At 49.3% G+C, this 22,981-nt stretch overlaps 1 protein-coding gene across 4 annotated transcripts in view; it reads right to left on the bottom strand.

Moving 5' to 3' along the window:
* Positions 1 to 5,828: 5,828 nt before the first annotated feature.
* The window catches only part of TRAIP (TRAF interacting protein), a 47,782-nt gene continuing 30,629 nt past the window's right edge, over positions 5,829 to 22,981 (bottom strand). For 2 of the 4 annotated variants that reach the window (XM_050958698.1, XM_050958699.1), the window contains exons 9-17: positions 22,686 to 22,773; positions 20,635 to 20,724; positions 20,270 to 20,358; positions 10,971 to 11,126; positions 10,669 to 10,717; positions 9,184 to 9,309; positions 8,429 to 8,552; positions 7,630 to 7,799; positions 5,829 to 6,105 (exon numbers count right to left, since the gene is read on the bottom strand). In XM_050958698.1, the coding sequence (XP_050814655.1) occupies positions 7,630 to 7,799; positions 8,429 to 8,552; positions 9,184 to 9,309; positions 10,669 to 10,717; positions 10,971 to 11,126; positions 20,270 to 20,358; positions 20,635 to 20,724; positions 22,686 to 22,773 (892 nt within the window). In that variant the 3' untranslated portion in view covers positions 5,829 to 6,105. The remainder of the gene's footprint in view (positions 6,106 to 7,629; positions 7,800 to 8,428; positions 8,553 to 9,183; positions 9,310 to 10,668; positions 10,718 to 10,970; positions 11,127 to 20,269; positions 20,359 to 20,634; positions 20,725 to 22,685; positions 22,774 to 22,981) is intronic. The other 2 variants (XM_050958701.1, XM_050958700.1) reach the window with 2 other exon arrangements.

The raw sequence follows: 22,981 nt of genomic DNA, 5'->3' as shown, positions 1-22,981 counted from the left end.
GTGAATCTCTGTAACTTAGCTCATGGCTGCGGCTTTTACTGCAGAAAGAGGCCTCAGATCTTACAACTGGAGCATCAACAGCAGTTGAGGTTTGCTTGTGCATCTCTTCTTTTAACCATGTGTAAATGAAAACTGTCTTGGTTTAGAAATTTCGGTGGTGAAGTTTTGCTAGGAATGGCAGCAAGCAGGGATCACCTTGTGGTTGGCGCCAACTTGCATCACAGGGAGAAGGCAGGCAGCGTCTGATGGCCCAGAGTAGATCTGATAATGTGGACATGGCTGTAACATGGAGGGTCTTGGAGGAGCCAACACTCTCTGATTCTTGGAATGGACCATTGTCAGCACAGAGGCCAAAGCCCTTCAAACACACGTGCCCTGTAGCAGGAGGTCTGCAGCCTCCTTCATCCCCACCTCTCCTGGCAGGAAGGTGGCAGACACAGCGTGACAGTTAAAGCTATTTACCCACGAAGATTTGAGCATACTGAGAGCATCATTTCCATTCTGCCAGTGCTTGAGGCTGTAACTGAAAAACAGGGCTCTAGGCTGTGTGCAAACAGAGAAGATGCCAGCCCCTGCCCCACAGCACATAGGCATGACTCTGGGACGTAGGACTGGAAGGGACCTCCTGGGTCCTTGAGTGTAGTCCTTGTTAGCGCAGGCAGCCATGTCTCCTCAGCCTGTTCAGGAGTACATGGAGCAGACACTGACCAGTGGCTTGCACAAAGGAGGGACAAAATCTGTGTGCATTTTGCCCCAAAGGTGTCATTATTAATCACTGATTTGGACTGCAGTAGCGCCAGGAGCCCCGCTTATGGAGCAGGACTCCACTGTGCTAGGCACTGTCCAAACATAGAACAAAAGAGATGGACTCTGCTCCAAGGAGTTTTGAGCACAAAGAATCAGGTTGTTTTAAGCTTTCTCCAAAGCCCTCTGAAGTCAGCTCGCACTGACCTCCCTGGGTGTAAGAGCAGGCCCTTAGTGCACAGGATATTAAGGGCTTTCCCTTCACCCCTCCCCCAGTTCTTGTTACACAGACAGAAAGTAGAAGACCACAAGTCTGAAGTGCAGGCAATGCGATGTTTATTGGGGTTAAATCAGGCAAGCGTATCCATAGCTCTGATGCTGGCAGAGCCTTTTCCCAGTGTTCCAGTTCCAGTTTCCCCTTCCTTAGCAGGCATAATTATACCTGTAGTGCACACCTTTGATCCCACCCCTTAAAATGTATGGTCATGTTCCATTTTGGAGGCTCTTGGATCAGGGGGCTTTGGTACCACCTCTTTTTATCCCTGTGGTGGGGTGGGGAGGTAAGGAGTGAGGTTGTGCTTTGGTCAGGGACAGGCATTTCTTTGACTTTTAGTATTTCTTACACCTTTCCCCCTCAACTCCCTCAACCCTCCCGACTGGTTGCTTGACTTTATCTCAGGGGAGGAGTTTGAAGCAGGACTGTCCTTCAAGTGTATGTTTGTATATTAAACTCCCACCTAGCCCAGCAACACTTTTGCTCTTATCTCCCCCATCTCCACCCACAGTAACACACAGTGTCTTTGTTCACACACAGTAGTAAGAATATAAAAATGCCAAAAAGTCAAATGGGCAAACAAGACTTAGAATTCTATCTCAGGCAAATATACAGGCCTGAATACTACATTGTCATCACTAACACTCCTAACACAGCGAATGAGAGTTTTGATCCTTAGCAGAGGCTGTGACCCCTACCTCAGATTCCAACGCCAGAAGAAACCATTGTGATCATCTTGTCTGAACCCCTGGATGACACAGGCCCGAGACCTGCCACACAGTAATCTCTAGTGCAGAGCTTTGAATGTTTTCTTAAATCTTCATGTAAAAGTTGTCACTGATGGAAAATCCATCACGGCCCTGGGTAAATTGTTCCGACGGTTAATTCCCCTCACTGTTAAAAATGTACACCTTATTTGCAGTCTGAATTTGTCTAGGTTCAACTTCCAGCCATAGGATCGTGTTAGACTTTTCTCTGCTAGACTGAAGAGCCCCTTATTAAGTATATGTTCCCTGTGTAGGGGCTCATAGACTAATAAAATCATGCCGACTTTCTCTTTGCTAAGCTAAATAGATTGAGTTCCTTGAGTCTATTGCTAAGAGGCAGATTTTCCAATCCTTTAATGCTTCTCATTGCTCTCTGCTGACCCTTCTCCAATTTATCAACACCCTTCTTGAATTGTAGACACCAGAACTGGACACAAGATTCCAGCAGCGGTTGCACCAGTGCCAGAATACATCAGTAAAATAATCTCTCCTACTTGAGATTTATCTATGTACACATCCCAGGATCAAATTCTCTCTTTTGGCCAGAGCATCACACAGGGAGTTCACATTCATCTGATTATTCATCCCCCACCCCACCCCCAATCCTTTTCAGAGTCACTGCTTCCCAGGATAGAGTTGCCCACCTGTAAATATGACTAATGTTCTTTGTTTCTAGATACATACACAGCCAGATCTTAAATTCAGCCAAAGCCAAGCTCTGGTAAATATTTTCAAACCCTCCGAGCAGAAGCCCCGAGCCCCGATGCACCCCACAGAGTAGAAGCTCTGAGCCCTGGTGCACCCCACGGGGCTGAAGTAGTCTCATTGTGCAGATAGGAAGCAGAGACACAAAAAGACTAGTTACTTGCACAAGGCCACACAGAAAGTCTGGAGTAGAGCTGGGAATTACCCCAGATCTACCCAATAGCAGGCTAGCATCCTAACCAGTTTAACCAGAGGCCTGGTGGAGACTCCAGTCAAAGTCAGGACTGAATGTCTTGTCAAGAGAGCTGCTCTAGCATAAACAGTTGTCATGGGTTTGATGGAGAAGTCTCTGGGTGAGGTTCTTGGGCCTGTGCTCTGCCAGAGTAGGTCACAATGGTCCCTTTTGGCTTTAAAAGCTATTCATGAAACCACTGGATCATCTGTCCTCTAGCACACCTAGATGAAGTGGCCCTCCTTGGTCATCCAGGAGGCAATACCCACCTGCCTGTCCCAGACATTAGGGCAGGAATTGACATCCAGAGCAGCACTGTGCTGAAAAGGTTGGCGCAGAAGAACCTGACTTCACCTTCCCATGCAAAGGTCTGGTCCAGGCTAGAGTTAGGTCAACGTCAGGCAGCTTACCTTGACCTAGCTCTGTCAGCGTCTATACTACAGTGTGCCTCGTGCTGTGCTGCATGTGCTACATCAACCTAAAAACTCCACTTCTGCGAGAGCCATAATTAGGTCAGCGAAGTTAGGTTGACTTAATGTCAGTGTAGATGCTGGGTTGACTGTTCTGGCTGTCAGCCCCTAGCGGCTGAGAGCCCAAGCCCTGCCACCCCAGGAGCTGACAGCACAAGCCCCACTGCGCTATGAGGTGGTGGTGGGGCTCCAACTGTCAGCTCTTGGGTGGCAAGGCTCCTGCTGTTAGTGTCCCACCTGAGTTGGTGCAAGTTCTCCTGATGAGATGTTCACCACTGATAGAACAAGGGTAGTGTGGACATGAACAGCTGATTTCATTACTGTGGTGGCAGTAGGTCGACCTACTTGACTTAAATGTTGTGTAGCACCACAGTAGCACCAACACAGGGCCAAGCTAACCTTCCCTCACTTGAGTTTAATTTACCTGTAATTCAGTGCTGAGCTGAGGGCCAGGTCTATCAAGCCTCTGAGGGCCTCCTTCCCAGCATCAGGAGCTGCCTGCAAGCTGAGGAAAGGGGACGGAGCCAGGCATCCTGAATCTCCTCAGGACCGTTTCCAAGCTGGTGCAGAGTCAGTTTCAATTCCTGGAATGCCTGGTTGTCAGGCACCTGCTACTGTGGGGTGAGTGCCTCAGTGCCGGCTGCACTGTGCTAAAAACTTCAGGCCACCCGATCCCCCTGCCTTGTAGCCAACCACCTCTCCCAGACCTGCTCCCTGGCTCCATCCCTGTGCTCCCAGTAGCTGCTCATCCTCCTCCATAGCCAGACTTGAGAGAGCAGCTACTCATCACCTGACTAGCCCCCATCCTTCTCCAAAGAGAGCTGGTTTGCTCCCCACCTTGATACCCTGCAGCACTTAATCTCCATGTGCCCCCAGGCCTCCTCACACTTCTATGTTACTCCTAATGCAGTCTTGGGATGCATCAGGTGAGGTATTTCCAGTAGAGATAAGAAGGTGTTAGTACTGTTATACAAGGCACTGGTGAGACCTCATCTGGACAAGTGTGTGCAGTTCTGGTCTCCCATGTTTAAGAAGGATGAATTTAAACTGGAACAGGTACAGAGAAGGGCTACTATAACAAGCCAAGGAATGGAAAACCTGTCTTATGAAAAGAAACTCAAAAGAGCTTGGCTTGCTTAGCCTAACCAAAAGGCGGCTGAGGGGAGATAGGATTGCTCTCTATAAATATATCTGAGGGATAAGTACCAGGGAGGGAGAGGAATTATTTAAGCTCAGTACCAATATGGACACAAGAACAAATTAATATAAACTGGCCATCAGGGAGTTTAGACTTGAAATTAGACAAAGGTTTCTAACCATCAGAGTGAAGTTCTGGAACAGCCTTCCAAGAGGAGCAGTGGGGGCAAAAGGCATATCTGGCTTCAAGATTAAGCTTGATAAGTTTATGGAGGGGATGGTATGATGGGCTAGCCTAATTTTGGGAATTAACTGATCTTTGACTATTAGTGGTAAATATGCCCAATGGCCTGTGATGGGATGGGATCTGAGTTACTACAGAGAATCCTTTCCTGAGTGTCTGGCTGGTGAGTCTTGCCCACATGCTCAGGGTTTAAATGATCGCCCTATTTGGGTTCAGGAAGGAATTTTCCTCCAGGGCAGAGGCCTTAGGGTTTTTTGCCTTCCTCTGCAGTGTAGGGTACAGGTCACTTACTGGAGGATTGTCTGCATCTTGAAGTCTTTAAACCATGATTTGAGGACTTCAGTGGCTCAACTATAGGTTAGGGTTTTATTGAGGGAGAGGGTGGGTGAGATTCTGTGGCCTGTGTTGTGCAGGTCAGACTAAACCATCATAAGGGTCCCTTCTGACCTTAAAGTCTATGACTCTATAATACTTTCCCGCCCTCCCTCCACCCCAACTCCCCCACTGGTGGTCATCTCCTCACTGCCCCAGCGCTCCCTCCGCTGAGGGCCCAGCCCACCAATCAGAGCTGCTAGGAGGGAGGGAAAATTAGGGAGCCATCCAGGCTTCCAGCCCAATGCTCCTGTGCCATCTCATAGCCAAGGGACCGATTGCCTCCACTCCACATGTAGGGGTAGATGCTGGAAAGCCCCCCATGCAGAGCTCCAGTCCCACCCAAGGGAACCAGCCCACACTCTGGAGCTGGAACGACCAACAGCTCTGAGCCTGGCCTCTGGCCATTTATCTACCATGTCTCCACCCTTGCAGATTCTCAGGTGCCAGCTTCATGCCCTGCCCAGTGCCCTTCTCCTGAGCAAGTCACTTCACCTTCTCCCTGCCTGCCTCTAGTGGAGCTAATGCCCACCTCTGCATTTACTGGGAACAGTGGCTGGTGTTCCATGGATGGTGGTGCTCCCCTTTCTCTGCTACCACAAACATCAGAGAGTAAGATACCAGGGCACGGCAGCAGCAATACTTTAATAGGCCCCACAGAACTCACCAGACTGGCTGAGAGCAGAGGCCCATGTAATCCAGGTCTCTGCCTCCATCAGTGGCCTGCACCAGCTGGCTCAGAGGAATGTGCAAGAGTGTCTCAGCTACTTTCAAATTTTGTTCCCCAGTGAGAGACTGGCTCCCTGAGTGCAATGGAGCGAGCAAGATCTTTGCTGAGAAGAGACAGCAGCAGCCACCTCAGGTTACAAATCAGATGGCTCCATATTGTACACCACATTTATTTAATAAAGGCACATGTTCTCAGGGACATACAGGAATCAGGGCACCCACACTGCACGAGCTGGGTACTGACACAAACAGCTGCTGATGCTGAAATCAGTGGAGTTAGGGCTCTGCCTTTAATCCATTCATTTTGGTTTCCAGATAAGCCTGTACCAATGCTGGATCTGTCCGGTCAGCTCTCTAACTAGCCATTCTCACTAGCCAATTCATTATAAACAGCACAATTTGAAGAGGGCTCCATTGTATCAGGGCAAGATCTGGAACAGAATCACATGGGAAATGTGAGACACCAGACTGAGTTAAGGTCAATGACAGCAGAATGAAGCCATCTCCTAGCAATCAGCAGCTCCATCATATCTCTTTCCCAGTAAGCGTAACTGGACTGGTATTTTGTATTTAACACTCAAGCAGCAGTAGGGAGGGATCCGTCTCAGAGGAGCATTTGTAAACTCATCATATCATTAAAAAAAATTGATTAAATATATAAAAATATAAGTTCCAAACTAAAGTTTGCAGAGCATCCAGAGAATCATACAGACATCGGCCCATTTAAGAGCCTGGTACAGAGACATGAAGTTCTCGATTCTGGAAAATAAAGCTCTACAGACGTGGCAAGCTGGGAAAGGCTACTGGCTCCTGAGCTAAAAACGCTAAGATCACCCCACCCCCGACTGCCTCATTACAGACCCACCTCCTCATTAAACCTGTGCATGCCAAGCGGCTGCTTAGAGATCAGATAAAACAGTACAGTGCCAATTGCTGTACAATGGGCATGCAACAAATCACACACAGTTTTGCTCTATGGACAATCGGCAGGTTGGCTACCCGCTGGGATGGTAGAGACAGCATCACAGAATGGTTGTCTGCCCTGATTCTGGGCTCGTCCCTTCCAAAGCAGTCTCCTGCTAGGCTAAGTCCCCAGCTGCCATGCCTGAGTGTGAGGTGTCAATGTGAGGTGTCTCCCCTGGCTATCAGATTACAAACCAGATTTGTGCCTGAGGCAGACTCCTTCTTTCAGGTGGAGTTGCATGAGGCATGCTCTGGCCCAAAGACTCCAGGTCAGAGAGAGGATTGCCATGCCGCCCTACTAGCCAGGACAGCTGGAGATGAAACATCCAGCATAGGGAGACTGCGCATCCCTGCCCTGGAAATCAGCCCTGGATGCTACAGGCTAACAGACACTGGATCCCCTTCCTCCATCTTCATGTCTACGATGCTCCTGAAACCCAGCTAGAGTGCTCTGTCCCCCAAGGGACCCATCACCACCAGAAGTGCTAAAGCCTAAGAGAACAGGGAAGCAGGGCGAGGAAATTCATTGTTTATTCTGTGCCAACAAAGGCTCCTGGGGGAAATGCAGCCTCGTAAGGCCAGGCCTGAACCAATCAGCAGCCAGGAGATTTCTAAGTCTGCTTTGTCCCACACTTTACTGCATTGCCTAGGAGTGAGGCCAAGATGAGTCAAATCAGGCGGAGATGAGGGATCCACACACCCCACCCACAGGGAGTCCTGAGCTCTTGAGCACAAACCAGTGACCTTGCAAGTCACGCAAAGGCAGGCAGGTTGCTCAGTGCCAGGAGCTCCATCTCCCAAGACAGCTGGTAGCACATGGCACATCCTGCCTTGCCATGCTCAGAGTGTAGTCAGCCTGGACCGGATCAACAGTGAACTACAAAAGGGCAGTTCCAGCCCATGGGAGAGTTCTGACTGACACTGCGCCTTGGTCCCAGGGCTTTGGTTCCGCAGAGATGTAGGTAAGCCACAAGACTTCTGCCCACGCATACCTAAGTGACCAAGAAAGCCTTCAGGTTTACTGAAGGAAGCTGTCCAGTTTTGCCTGGCTCGTGCCAGAGGAGGAACCTGCTGCAGTTGTGGATGCTGGCCTGGAGACATTCCTCTTCCTGCTCTTTACAGCTAAGGGACGGATCTCCATTGGGTTTGTCTGAAGGGAAAACTGTCAGGGAAAACAAGTCTGAAAATGGGGAGCAGGGTGATTTATTACCAGCTCCAGGATAGGTTAGGCTAACTTTTAAATCAGGACCATGTGGAAGGGTCTCAGACCTGCCCAGAGAACATGGCCACACAAGTGACAGTCCAAGAGCTGACAACTATTACATAGTGATCAGATGACTCAGGTCCCCCATTCCTCGTGAATGACATGATTCACATATAGGTCAAATACAGCCCCAGGATCTGTGCCTGCATACATACAAGACCCACAGCAGCACACAGTTATCTGAGCCACAAGTTCCCAGATTGATCAGGATCTTTTAAGTTTCCCTCAAGAGTTCCCAACCGATCTGTCTCCCTCCTCCTCCCCTAGTGCCTGGAAGACAGAGCTGTGTAGTGAGACTACACACCAGAACAGTGTCTTTAATCAGACATGTAGTTAGATATTCTGCTCTCCCACCTGAGCCACGTTTGGTGTACAGTTTAACTTGGTGCATAGAAAACAGATTAATTAAAACCAGCCTGTTCTGTGGGCAAAGTGCTTGTTTAAACAAGTTCCAACACATGCTCCCTTAAAGAGTCCCCAGCCCATTCCCAAGTGAAGCCCATGCATTAATCACCCTAGATACTCGCCCCAAATGAGAGGGAAGCAAAGCTGAGATTCCTGCCCACTTATTTCCACAGCGCAGATGGTGGGGAAGGATACGGGCTGTATGAACTTAGTTCTACCTCCTAAGCCATCATACCCCATTCTCACCTAGAAAAGAAGAGAGAAGATATAACACCACACAAGGTCTGCCTCTTGGGTGATACTAGGTACTTCACCCAAGCTGGAAGTTTGCAGTGTACTGGAAGTGAGGGACAGTTCCAGGCACCTTATAATGTACAGACTAAGGTACCTGACCTGAGACAATAAAGAAGCCAGAGTTTCAGGAAATGCTAAGCAACTGCCCTCTCAAGATCAGGACCCTTTGAGGGTCTCCAAGTTGGGTGTCCAAAGTCACTTTTGAAGAACTTGACCATATTCTGATGGAAGCTTACACAACGGACAGAACCCCCCTTAAAGAAATAGGACCTTTAGTGGGAAACGTAGGGGAGACAGACAAGCTGCCAAGCTAGAGCAATGATGGCGGACAGGATCTCAGTGAAGGGCTATGGCCATTTGACTAGCTTCACAGTGCATGAGGGAAGACAGAGGGCTCTAAAGAGAAGTCTTTAGCCACTTCTCACATTCACAAACACATAGAAAAAGCAAGAGTCTCATTTTCATTCACTCCCACTTAGATCACTCAGGGGCTAGAATGCCTACGACTGACTCTTGACAAGCCTCCACCACTGGTGGGCAGGGAGCAGCATCCTTGCTCTGATTGGCCAGGGCACATACTCACAGCTCCTGAGTTCTTGTGTGGCCCCAGCAGGCTGCCCACAGGTGGCTTCCTGGAAAGAACCGAGTTCCTGATGAATGCAGGAAAGAATTCTTCTAGAGAGTCCTCCTCTGGCTCACCTGCCCAGTTCTGTCCCAGGAAAGAGAGGAAAGGCAGCATGAGCAGCTTTACTCCCTGAATGTCATTTACAGAAACAGATAGCACTGAAAACCGTACTAAGCAGCTTAGGAATTATAGCTCATGTACCCATGGTTTATTCTTTTAAGGTGGACCATGGAACTGCAGCTTCTCAGCTAGTCAGTATCAATGTCTATGGTTTCTTGCTTTTAAGAACAAAGCTTAGGAGCAAGTGTTTGTGTTTCATGTGGCTAGTAAGACCAGCTCTTGTCAAAGTGTTTGCCCCCAGGATTCTTAGAGTTTAACACCACTGGTGTCATTGGCAATAGCAATAGTGTGTGTGCCAGGTGAGTGCACTGTAGAAATGCCCAGAAACTATTAAGAACAGGTGGTCTGGAAGGCTAGAATAGCCCCTGGACTTGGGCAGCTGTGTTAGAGCATTTGTATGAACACTGTCTAGGCCAGTGGTTTTCAAACTTTCTTCCTCGTGACCCAGTTGAAGAAAAGTGTTGATGCCCGTGACCCAACATAATTATATCTTTTAAATAGAGTTTCCATAAAATCATAATATTGCAAAACATTCCAGCTTAACCCACTTCAAATAACACTAGACACTAGCCTTGGTAAGCCTATGGGAAGGAGTGTGGGAGGTGGGTGTGGGGAGTGAGGGATCTAGGGTGGGGCCAGGGATGAGGAGTTTGGGGTGCAGGCAGGCTGCCCCAGGCTGGGGCCAGAGGACTCCCCACAGCCTTCTCCCCATTGGCAGCAGCTAGCTCCAGGGGAAGGGCTCTCTTCCTGCTGGCAGGCAGCTGCTAGCTCCGGGGGAAGGAGCCCCTCTCTCCCTGCTGCCTGCTAGCAGGGGGAATACGGAGCTTCAGGGGAAGGGCCCCTCTCTCTCTCCTTGCCAGCAGGCAGCACAGAGCACCAGGGGAAGGGCCTCTCTCTTCTTCTGCATGGAGCTCCATGGGAAGAATCCCTCTCTCCTAGCTGACAGCAGTGAGCTCCAGGGCTGGGGGAGAGGCCTACAGCAGCCCTGCAAGCCCCAGCTTGCTCCTCTCCCCAGTTCCTGCCCACCCCCTACCTCTGTCCTCTCCAGGTCCCTGCTGCACAGCCCTTTAGAGCTGCTGCGTTGCAACAAACATAATTTGAATCAGCAGTGCCTGACATTCCGCATCCCAGTACTAGGTCGGGACTCGTACTTTGAAAAACACTGGTTTAGGCGATGCACTTTGGAGCATGTATTGCAGTACTAAGATCAGAGCACGATGGCTGTACAGCCCAAGTGGAGGGATATTCTGGTCAATTTCTTAAGTCTATTACCAGATTGAGAAAAGCAGGGGGATCTAAGAGGCAAGCAATTGGTTACTTTACCTCCACTGTTTCCTTCAGAACTTTTTTTGCTAGGTTTGTCACAAAAGGCCTGTAAGAAATCAGATCAGTGAGTCAGATGTCTATCTGCTGTAGGTTCACTGCTTCAGAGGACTGCAGCAATTAGCAAAGAATTTGCAGGGGAGAGGAGCTGCTAGATGGAAGGCCAGACAAAGATTAATGTCTCCTAGTGCAATGAATCAAATGGGCAGAGATCCTGATGCTCAGCAGAAATGTGAGCATTAGAGTGACTGAAGCCTGGTCCCGTTGGTCTCACCTAGGACTGGAGAAAGGGGAGAACTCACGGCTTTTTATCCAGCTTGGGTTTTTTTGCAGGGGTTGTGATTGATTTGTGAGGCTGATGCTCAGGTATCTCAACATCAAAGGTGGTGTCCAGGTCCATCTTGTTGCTATGGGCTGGGCGGTGGAGCTTTGGGCTCAGCAGTTCCACAGGAGCAGGGCTGCAAGGCCATTTCAGACATGTCATCCATCACCATCAAGTTACATACCATCCACCAGACAGACAAGAGAGACCTTCAGCCCAACGTTTTTAACTAGGATCCCAAAGTTGATAGGATCTCCTAACAAATCTAGAGTAGTTATAATGACACTTCTCTAATGTTCAGTTATAACAACAGCCACTAGGAGCAAAACTGGAGTTTCACTCATAACCTACCCCTTCATTTTGTTCCCTCAGAGCTTTCCAAATTACACCTGAGTCCCTCTCTGAACACATGCTTCTGGATACCTACAAACCCCTGTCCTCACATCAATCTAGTATAAACGAGAGGGTATGAGAAAGATACAAAAACAAAAATAGCAAAACCAGAGTTCTTTGAGATGGTTCTGCACATTCACACTTATGGGGACTGCATCGTCTCCTACTAGCAGGCTCAGCTAGGGCTCTCCCATACCATTCTGACACCACTGCAAACCCAGAGACAGAACAAACAAGGACTCTGATAGAGAAGGGGAGACAGATGGGAAAGGTAAGCATGCAGAGCCATCTTGAGGGATGCCGGTTACAAGTAAGTTAAGGTCATTTCTTCGAGTGGCTCTGCATATTGCCCCATGTATAGTGGCAGTCTGAGGAGCAGTGCTCAAACTCACCTGGAGATGGGAGCAGAGTCCTAACTGAACAGAGACTGAAGCACTGCTTTAACAAATCCAGCATCTGCCCTAGAGACCAAGTTCAAACCATAGTGTCTGGTTACAGTGTGCACCGAAGTGCAGGTTGAAGCTCTGCAAATTCCAATGACTGGCACCTGCCTGTGACAAGCAAAGGGAATGTGATCACACTAAAGCAGGTACAGAAACTTTTGCTAACGTGTAACAATCAGCAATACACTGTTTAATCAAGGGAGAGGATGGGGAAAAACAGTTACCTTTTCTGTAACTGGTGTTCTTTGAGATTAGTTGCTTATGTCTATTCCACAGTAGGTGTGCATGCTTGCCACTTGCACTGGTGCCAGATCTTCCCCAGCGGTACCATCACGATCCCTGGAGTGGCACCTGCCTGGCACGGTATTTAGGGAGCTGCGCATGCCCTCCACCCTGAGTTCCTTCGTGCCAGACAACTCCGACAGAGAGGAAGGAGGGTGGGATGTGGAAGAGACATGAGCAACACATCTCAAAGAACACCAGTTATGGAAAAGGTAACTGTCTTTTCTTCTTTGAGTGACTGCTCATCTGTATTCCACTATAGGTGATTCCAAGCTATATCTGTTGGAGGTGGGTAGGAGGTCACAAGTTCCCAGGATGGAGGACAGCCCTGCCAAACCTGGCGTCGTCCCTGGGTTGGGAGACGATCGCATAGTGCGAGGTAAACGTGTGAACTGAGGATCACGTGGCAGCCCTACAAATGTTCTGGATGGGGATGTAGGCCACGAAGGCAGCAGATGAGTCCTGCGCCTGGGTCAAGTGTGCCCTCGCAATGGGCGGCGGGGGAACGCCTGCCAGCTCATAACAGGACCGGATGCATGAAGTGATCCAGTTGGAAAGCCTGTGGGTAGAGATTGGCTGGCCCCTCGCCCACTCAGCCGAGGTGACAAACAGTTATGAGGACTTTCTGAATGGCTTATTCCACTCAAGGTAGAAAGCCAAAGCCTGCTGCACATCAAGCGTGTAGAGGTGGTGTTCCTCACTGGATGCACAAGGCCTGGGGCAGAGGACTGGCAGAAAAATGTCGTGACTCATGTGGTATGTGGAGATAACCTTAGGGAGGAACACGGGGTGTGGGCGGAGCTGGACCCTGACCTTGTGAAAAACCATGTACAGGGGTTCAGAGGTCAGGGCCCTGAGCTCCGAGACTCGTCCAGCCAACGTGATAGCAACCAGAAATGCCACCTTCCACGAAAGGTGAGACCAGGAGGATGTAGCCAACAGCTCAAACAGGGGACCCTGTGAGATGAGCTAAGACCAGGTCTAAGTCCCACTGTGGAACTGGGGGTCTAGAGTACCAGAAGAGGCGACTGCAGAGAATCCAGCGGCAGTGTGCTTCTGGAGTGCGGGGCTGACATCAGTGGGGCTCTGAACACTGGCATGGACACAATGTCCAGGGCTGCCTGGAGGGTTTTGGGTGTGGAAGGCATCCAGACATCTGGAGAGGCCTGTTCCAAAGATGCTGGGCTACTCCGCTCTATGTAAGTCAGAGGCCTAGGGCCTGATGGGGATTGAGGACTGCCCGACATGGGCCTAGCCTCTTTTCCAGACTTCCCTTAGTGCTGTTGCGAGGAGGGAGTCTTGGTCCGCTTGGTGTGTCCCGTGGATGGGGAGGGGTGCTGACTGGTCAAAGGCACTGGCTGAATGCCGCTTACCAACACTGTGGTGTCTGGTACCGGCTCGGAGCAGTGTGCTGGGGTTGGTGTCAGTGTCAACTCTATCAGAATGGTCCGGAGCCTAATGTCTCTTTCCTTTTTGGTCCGCGGCTTAAACAATTTGCAAATTTTGCACCTTTCGCTGGTGTGGGTCTCTCTCAAAACAGCACAAACAGTCTCCTTGGCACAGAACACCAACAAGAACCGCACAACTTAAATTCTGGGTCTCGGGGCATGCCTCGGCCCAGGCTCACTGACTGACTAAAACTAACTAAACAGCTAATTAACTACAGGTACTAAATGAACGAACAGTTCTGGGGACGAGCTACAGCAAAGCTGGAGCAGAGCCGTTCCGACGCACCTTCACTGGCGGCAAGAAGAAACTGAGGCGGGGGGGGGAAGCGTGCAGCTCCCCTTATACCGCACCGGGCAAGCGTCACTCCAGGTGTCACGGGGGGGGGGGGGGGGGGGGAGTGCTCCCATCCCCTACAGGTACTGCTAGGGGAAAAACTTCTGGTACTGGTGCACGTACCAAGCACGCACACCTACTGTGCACGCACACCTACTGTGGAGTACACATGAGCAATTACTCGAAGAAGAAACCATATAACCCATGTGGTGTTTAGCATATGGCACAATCTAGATGATCTATGACAATTTTTAGTTCTAAGTAGTAGGCGAGAGCCCGTCTGGTGCACACAGTGTGTAGGATGGTTCCCCCTTATGAGAGTGCAGTGGGGGGGGAGGTAGGGCAAATTATTTGTTTGACTGACATGAAAATCAGAGAGACAATGTCAGTGAGATAATACCTTCTATTGGACTGACTTCTGTTGGTGAGAGAGATCAGCTCACGCAGAGCTCTTTTGACCTGAAGAAGAGTTCTGTGTAAGCTTGAAAGCTTGTCTCTCTCATCAGCAAAGTAAGTCTACAAAACATATTATCTCACCCAATTTGTGTCTCTAATATTCTAGCACCAACGCTGCTACAATAACACTGCCTAAGAAAATCAGACACCACCTTTGGTAAGAACCTGGGATCAGGTCTGAGACCTACCTTGTCCTTATGAAAAGGAGTGAAAGGTGGATCAGCCACGAGGCCATTCAATTCACTCACTTTCCTAGTTGACATGATGGCAATAACGAAAGCTGTTTTGACAGATAAATGCTAGAAAGAACACTTAGTTCAAGGGGCATGGCCAACACCAAATTGAGATCCCAAAACCAGACAGCATACATTTAATAAACTTTTCATAAACCTTTTGTCCGAACGAAGAAACAGCAATCCACTACTAAATAAAGCATGACACACAGAATTGGCTGCCAAAGGGACTTTTAACAATGAGTTAGATAAGCCCCAGACTTCAAGTACATTAAGTATTCCAGAGCATAAGGAATGAAAGCAGATACAGAGCAATCAGGTTTCCCCTTCTTCTATGCTTAAAATCTGGTCCTCTTTAAACACTAATAGCTCTCTAGTGGACTAGCTTCTACAGTTAATTAGCCTGCCCTGAACAGACGAAGAATGTGACTACTCAAGAGCAAAGTTCGAGCACCCATGCTGTCAACTGAAGAGACGGGGGGTCTGGGTGAAAGATCTTGTCCTCCTGCTGAGATAGTAGGTCTGGAGACAGAGGACGACACAGAAAGACTTTGCCAAACAGTTGCAGAAGATCAGTAAGCCACCGTTGATGGTGTCAGGCTGGGGCAATGAGAATTATCCTTGCCCTGCCCTGACATGTTTTTCACTACTTTCTGGATCAATAGCAAGGCACACATCAAATCCTTTCCCCATACAAAAGGAAAGCATATGACAAGGATAGACTGTCCCTGTTCACTCTGCACTGGAAGAGGTGACACTTTTTGTTGGAACTCATTGTGAACATGTCCACCTCCAGTCAACCACACTGGAGAAAAGACAGTTACCTTTTCCATAACTGTTGTTCTTTGAGATGAGTTGCTCATGTCTATTCCAATGGGTGTGCACGCTCACCATATGCACTGGTGCCGGAAGTTTTTCCCCTAGCAGTACCCATAGGAGTGCCCCTAGCGACCCCTGGAGTGGCGCCTCTATGGCATGGTATAACAGGTGCTGTGTGCTCCCCCCACTCTCAGTTCCTTCTTGCCAGACAACTCTGAGAGAGGAGAAGGAGGGTGAGATGTAGAATAGACATGAGAAACATCTCGAAATACACCAGTTACGGAAAAGGTAACTTGTCTTTTCTTCCTCATGTGATTGCTCATGTGTATTCCATAATAGGTGATTCCAAGCTACATCTGTTGGTGGTGGCTAGGAGTTCACAAACTCTCAGGATGGAGGACAGCCCTGCTGAGCACATCAGGAAAACCAAGACCACTTTGCCAAGTAGGCTCAATGCATGGGGGGTTGCCTGCTTTCCAAGAGGACGCGCTGAACCCCTTCCAAGCATGTCCTTTCTCCTGGCCTAATCACTGAGCAGCCACACCATGAGGTGAAGTGCCACTAGGTTGGGGTGGAGGCGGCAGCCCTGGTCGTGGGAGAGCAGGTCCAGGCGGGATGGCAATGGCCATGGTGGGGTGACCGCCAGGCTCCTGAGGGTCCTGTACCAATGTTGCCTGGGCCACGCCGGGGCAATCAGAAGGATCCAGGCCCAGTCCACCTTTATCTTTTCCAGGACTTTGCTGTTCAGTGGGATCGAGGGGAAGGCACAGAGAAGCTGGCCTGACCAGGATAGAAGGAAGGCATCGGAGATAAAACCCACACCCCTCCCCCTGCAGAGCAGAACTGGCGACACCGGCGTTTCTGCCAGGTCATGAACAGGTCCATCTGGGGAGTTCCCCACTCTTGTAAAAGTGTGAGCACCAACTCTGGGTGTAGAGACCACTCGTGCTAATAGGAGAAGTCTTGGCTCAGGTGATCCATCCGTGAGTTCTAGGTGCCCAGTACGTGGTAAGCCTGTAGGCAAATGTCATGGGCTATACAAAAGCTCCACAGCCTGAGGGCTTCTTGGCAGAGGAGCGGCCCCGCCTTGCCTGTTGACGTGAAACGTCAAGGCCGCGTTGTCCGTGAGAACCCTGACCTCCAGGTGCAAACGGAAGGCCACGCATGCCAGCCAGACTGCCCTGAGCTCCTTGACGTTTATATGCAGGGCAAGATCCTGCGCGGACCATAGACCTTGGGTCTGAATGTCCTCCACATGGGCTCCCCACCCCAGGTATGGCTAAGATGATTTAGTTGGTGTTGGTCCTGCTTTGAGCAGGGGATTGCACTAGATGACCTCCTGAGGTCCTTTCCAACCCTGATAGTCTACAATTCTATGACCCCATACTGGAAGTGGTGTCTGGCTACCACAAAACAAAAGTATTTGTGATTACTATTATGAGTCAATATATGAAAACATGCATCTTTTAAGTCAAGAGCTGTGAACCAATCCATGACCTAAAGAGAAGGGATGACGGAAGTTGAAGTCAATATACAGAACTGAAGCTTCCAAAAATGTACTTGTTCAGATCCCTTCAGGGTAGTACTGGATGACCGCCCCCCCCCGCCACCCTCAATCCTTTTTTGTACCAGAAAGTAACAGGAATAAGAGCCCTGACCCCTCACACATACAGGGATCTCCTTGACTGCTCCTATCAGATGCAACTTTTCTACTTCTGCAAGAATAGTCTTAAGTGTCTCCTCTAATGAGAGGGAAATGTAGGGGTAAGGGGTGTGGGGAGGCAATTTTTCGCATTATATGGCATAGGCCTTTTCTGTTTTCTCTAGCACCCATTGGTCTGATATAATTTGCTTCCATGCATTGAGAAAGTAGGGTAGCCTGCCTCCAAAAAAGGAGGTAGATTGGTTCTTGACTCTCAAACATCTTGTCAAAACTCAGATGTGTTCTGAGTTGAAGACATGGATGAGGAAGCAGGTTGGTTAGAGCTAGACCTAGGTTTGAAAGGCCTCTTTCTAGGCTGACTCTGGAAGGCTGCAGGCTGTTGCCATGGTTGACATCTCTGATTCAATAAAAAATAAGGGGAACAAGTACTGCAATAAAGAAGCCTATCTGCTCAATCCGCCTCTAGGTCAGCCTGTCTTCTTTTAAGATGTCCCATACTGGAAAGAAGGCCAAGAAGGGAATCAAATCCAGAAAATGGCTGTCAATCTTGCATCCTTTAGATTTCCTCCTCTCTAAAGGGGAGATCCTCCCATTTACTCCTCGTGTCCAGAGCTAGAGGGGATAAACGAAGCCACACATGCCTCCTAATGGCCCCAGAAGCAGCCAGTACTCTGGAAGCAAAATTTGAAGAGTCAAAGGAGGCCCAGAGGGAGTGCGTAGCTACATCTTGGCCCTCCATTAAAATGGCATTTGCTAACCTGATTCTGTCATCAGGTAAGACTTGTAAAAACAGTGTCATCTTCTCCTGTAAGTGGGCCATGACTGCCTGATAATTTGCCGCCCTAATACTGAGGAACGATGGACAGAACTTTTCTCCCCAACGACTCAATCCTTTCTCCTTCCTTGTTGGCTGTGGTGGAGTGTGGCTGTCCAGATCTTGCCGTGCGACTGGCAGCAGTCACCACCAGTGAATTAGGGCTTGTCTCCACTTACTGGGAGATTGACATGCAGTTGATTTAGCGGGTCTTCACTAGACTCGCTAAATCAACTGCTGATCGCTGTCTTGTCAACCCACTGCAATAAGTCGACCTAAGGTATCTCGACTCCAGCTATTCATGTAGCTGGAGTCGCGTAACTTAAGTTGACTTAGTCCTGCTCTTAGGGATAGGATGGGTATGGAAGTAGGAGCGCCACTCAGAGGGTATCTGATACAACTTGTCAGAAACAGGCTGACAAGCAGCAGACAAGGCCCACATGGATTTAGCCGGCTGTAGCAAACCATCTAAGATAGGTAGGGATTCTACTCCTTGAAGTAGCATTCAGGGATATCAAACACCAGGTGAGAAGTCTCTTCCACAGCCACTGCAGGAAGATTTACAGTGGATACCATACAATCCATTAAATTGTGGAACTGTGTAGCATCCTCAGGAGAGGAGGCTGAAGCCACCTCCACATACATCTGGTGATAAATCACGTTCATAATCTGTTTCCAAATGCTACTACTCAAAGAAGGGCACTACCTCTTTATCTTCCTCCTCAGACAGCATTTCCAGTCTCACCATCTGTAGTGTCAATCTGAGGAACTCTGGACTCCCAGATCCTTTGCAGAAGAAAAGTTACCTCTCTGCCTATACAGATGATAATAGCAAAATTCCCGAGGTAGCCCCCCATAAGGCCACAGGACAACAAGTTCCCCCAGCAACTAAGGTTCAGGAACATGCCTGCCGGAGGCGGACTGTAGGGTGGTATGAATTAAGCCACAGGTCTCTGCATTCTTCCTCTATTTTCCTCCTGGTAAAGATCCAGGTCTGTATCAGGTCTATTTATCAGACATAGAATGTACCAGGGATAACTGCTGATCTGGAGAAGAGTAGGGAGATCCAGTTCTTTGTGGTGACCCTATAAGGGTCCTAGGAGGAGGAAGCACAAGGTGTTTACAGGAAGAACCAGCAGCGCCCTCTGATCTCTTCCTCCTATCACAAGACTGAAGCCACAGCTTTGGAACCATAGCAGTTTTTGGGAGAATGGGATGGATCTGAAAGTTTGATGCAGCGGTCATTTTGTCCCTATGCCTCTTTTCCTTCGGTGATGGGACAGACGGAAATGAAAGTATCAATGGCTTCAATTCTGACACAACAATCGAATCCATCTTCCTGGATTTGGAAGTGGAATTCAGAACTGACCCTGGTCTTGCAGCAGGAGGAGTGCCATGGAGGTTGGGTATCTACAAGGCACTAGGTACGGGACCTGTGAGGGTGGCTGAACTGTTTCTCAAACTCTCTTCTTGAACTGGGGCAGTCAGATCTGACTGCGTGGTCTTTGGTATGGACATGCATAGCCTCGGAGGCTTGACTGAGGGAACTGCAGGAACCCAATCTGGCCCCGACAGTGTGTGGCCTCTTGGAAACCTTCAATCACTGGGAGCCACTGAAAGCGTGAAAGCGAGAGGAGCCAAAATCGGTTTCTTCGACTCTGGATCTGAAGAGTGATGGGATCCAAAGGGTCTAGCATCGAGAGCTTCCTTGACAAGAAGGAGCTGCAAACAAGTCTCCCTGTCCTTGAGGGCTCTGAGAGTGAAGGTCTGACAAGTCAAACACCCAGAAGGCGAGCACTCTTCTCCGAGGGACCACATGTGATTGTCAAATGCTGAGAAGCCAGCTGGGCAGGAAATGCACCTCTCAAAGAAGGAGAGGAGGTTGGGATTTGAGTCCACCAGACCTGTGAAACACACTCACTATAGTACAAAGCTAACACTAGCTCTCTAAAAGAGAACGACTCAGGCTCCAAAGAGCCAGGCAAGGTTCACATCCATGCAGGCCAAGAGTTGGAAGGAAGTGAGGTGGTGAGGGAGCTCCACCCCATCCAGTCTTGCTGTCAGGATGTCAGTGACATAGAGGATGGGCGAGATACAGGAGAGCTCTAGATGACCCTGCTAGAAGACGGTTACAAGGTCAGGAATCACAGGCAGTGCAGTACGGAATGTGAATGTGCAGAACCACCTGAAGGGAACAAAGGTTAAGCTACCACAATGCCTGCCCCACTTCACCCTCAGCTACTGCTTTCTGCTGCATCCCACACCCCAGCTTTCTGTTCCGATTTAGGCGGAAGGCTCTTTGGAGCCAAGATCTCATCCCTATCCATGTCTGTAGAGCACCCAGTATGCCTCTATGTGCACTACACTGATTCCCAGGGAATGCATCCATCTAACCTTTCGAAGACCAGTCGGCTAAGCGTCTCGCTGGTTACAGACGGCACCTTCAGAGTCTCCTGCAGGATTCCAATCTTCTTCTTCAAACTCTGAAGAAAAACCAAAAAACCAACAGAGCACAGATGAGGAAATGGGAAGCCTGTGCCAGAGAAAGTTTGCATCTTCCTGCCCATAAAACTCAGGAAAGCCCACAGGCTGCAACACAGGGGACAGACAGAGTCTCAAACAGGATCAGGAGAGAGGCGACATAACAGGAACGGACAGTGAGCTAAGTGTCCAGCTAGAGCTGGCACAAGTCCTGGCTCTGCAGCTGTAGGCCACGGACTGCTACCAGCTACTGTAGGCTGAGGAGTGGAGGATCTCACCATAATCTCCTTGTCTGCATTACTCAGATCCTTCTGGGTGCTTTTTAACTCCTCTTTCATCTTCTCCAACTCCAAGAATGTTTTCTGCAGCTGCAGAGTAAGAACAGTTCAACAGTGCAATGATAGGAAAAGATCCCAAGCACGTATCAGGTATACAGCAAGCACAAGCTATCTTTCCCAGTCAACTTTCAGGCCCTACTGTTTGAGAATTGAACTCCCCATAGTGGAGACGCAGGGCAGCCACTCTAGATTGCCTAGATCAGTGTTTTTCAAAGTACGGGTTGCGAACTAGTACTGGGTTGCGGAATGTCAGGCACTGCTGATTTGAATTGTAGTGACTGTTGCCATGCAGCAGCTCTAAAGGGCCCTGCTGCAGGGACCTGGAAAGGAGAAAGGTAGGGTGTGGGCGGGAACTGAGGAGGGGAGCAAGTTGGGGCTTGCAGGGCTGCTGTGGGCCTCTCCCCTGACCCTGGAGCTCTGTGCCAGGCCAGGAGAGAGGGGCTCCTTCCTCCGGAGCTGTCAGCCGGGGGAGGAGTGGAAGGGGGGAGGGCAGGCCCCTCCCCTGGAGCTAACTGCCTGCACCCCAAATTCCTCATCCCTCACCCCATAGCCCTCACCCCCTCATCCCAACCCTGAGCCCCCTCCTGCACCCTGAACCCCTCATCCCCAGCTTCACCCTAGAGCCCTCACCCCCAGAGAGACCCCTCACCCCTGCATCCCATCCTCTGCCCTACCCTGGGCCACCTCCCACACTCCTTACAATAGGCTTACTAAGACTAGTGTTAGTTATGTAAAGTGGAATGTATTGCAATATTATGATTTTATGAAAACTCTAGTTAAAAGATATAATTATGTTTGGTCACGGGCATCAACACTTTTCTTCAGCTGGGTCACAAGAAAAAGAGTTTGAAAACCACTGGCCTAGATCGCTGGTGTACTCTAGTGTAAGCAAGCCATGCCTGTTCATTCCCTCAGGCTGCCTGCAGAGGGAATCCCATGGTGGTTTATCTCAGACCCAGCCTCCAGCAGAGAAGTTTCACAGGTGATTTCCTGAGCTTTCAGGCCTCATGGTGACAGCTTTTCCATGGTTTAACACATGGGTGGCAACAGCTGCACTTTGGTTCAATCATTTGAATTTCTACAGGATTTGAGACATATCAGATCAAAGGGAATCAGGACTGCCACCTTGAAGGACAGTGATGATGGGGCCTCACCACTCCCACAGGGACAGCAGCTTTGCTGCATCAGCATTAGTACAACACAAACATGCCAGTCACTGCAACTTCACCAATTCAGGAAAGCAGTTCTGTTTTAGGACCTTGGACTATGACATTATGGGACTTCAGTAGTATGGTGACTATACCCCTGGCTACTCCTAGGCAAGAGCAGCTTGTATTCAATCCCTGCCACTCAAAATTACAATAGATCTGCTCTGCTGACATTGGAGGGCCAAGGGATTCCTATTCGGCAATGCACTCCCACCTCTAGTCTGGATCAGCAGCTACAGACCTCAACCAAATTGTCAAGGGATGCCACTGGCCAGGACAGGACCTGCCAGATCACCAGGGCTGGGAAGGCCACGGCTGCTTGGATACCCAACAGCAAATTAACATTACCAATGTCACTTGAGCCCCCAAGCGCACCTTGCAACAGCACCTATTTCAGAGAGTGAGCTATAGAGGGCAGGGATGGTAGTTTGCTGCAGGACACAAACGCCCTATACACAAGAGGGCAGAACATTCCATCAGGGGTTAGTTATAGTATTTGCTCTGTTACAAGCTCTGGACTTGTAAAGAAGAGAGAGATTTACCTGGTTCTTTAATAGCTTAGGACAACAGATTGAAGAGCCCCACTGATTGACCAAACACGTGCTCCAAGCACAAGGAAGCACCAGCTGAATTTTTCAGTTTACCAAACAGTGGCTAGAGTAACTGATACAGCTGGCTGGCAGGAGCAAGGCTTACTGTGAGCCAAGGGCAGAGGCAGAGGACACGAACAGAACACAAATCACCCAGACACCTTTGATGTGCAACTCCTTGTACTTTCTTTACCTTATTATTGGCAGAAAACAGCTCCTTTTTCAGCTTCTCAGTCATCTCACTAGATGCCTTCCGAGCCTCTTTCAGATTTTCATATTCCCTGGAAAGAGCCCAAACTACAGTCACTCTGGGCTTTTGAGATAGAGTTCTTAACTGGAGTCAATGATCACATACTGCCTGCAGATACCTGATTCATAGCTCCACGGCTGCAGAAAAGAGAGTTACCTTTTCCGTAACTGGTGTTCGAGATGTGTTGCTCATGTCTATTCCACAATAGGTGTGTGTGCTTGTCACATGCACCGGTGCCA

Source organism: Gopherus flavomarginatus, chromosome 6 (assembly GCF_025201925.1).
Source record: "Gopherus flavomarginatus isolate rGopFla2 chromosome 6, rGopFla2.mat.asm, whole genome shotgun sequence".
Taxonomy (NCBI): domain Eukaryota; kingdom Metazoa; phylum Chordata; order Testudines; family Testudinidae; genus Gopherus; species Gopherus flavomarginatus.
The sequence above is the reverse complement of the archived record's forward strand: the minus strand, read 5'-3'. Positions and strand labels throughout refer to the sequence as shown.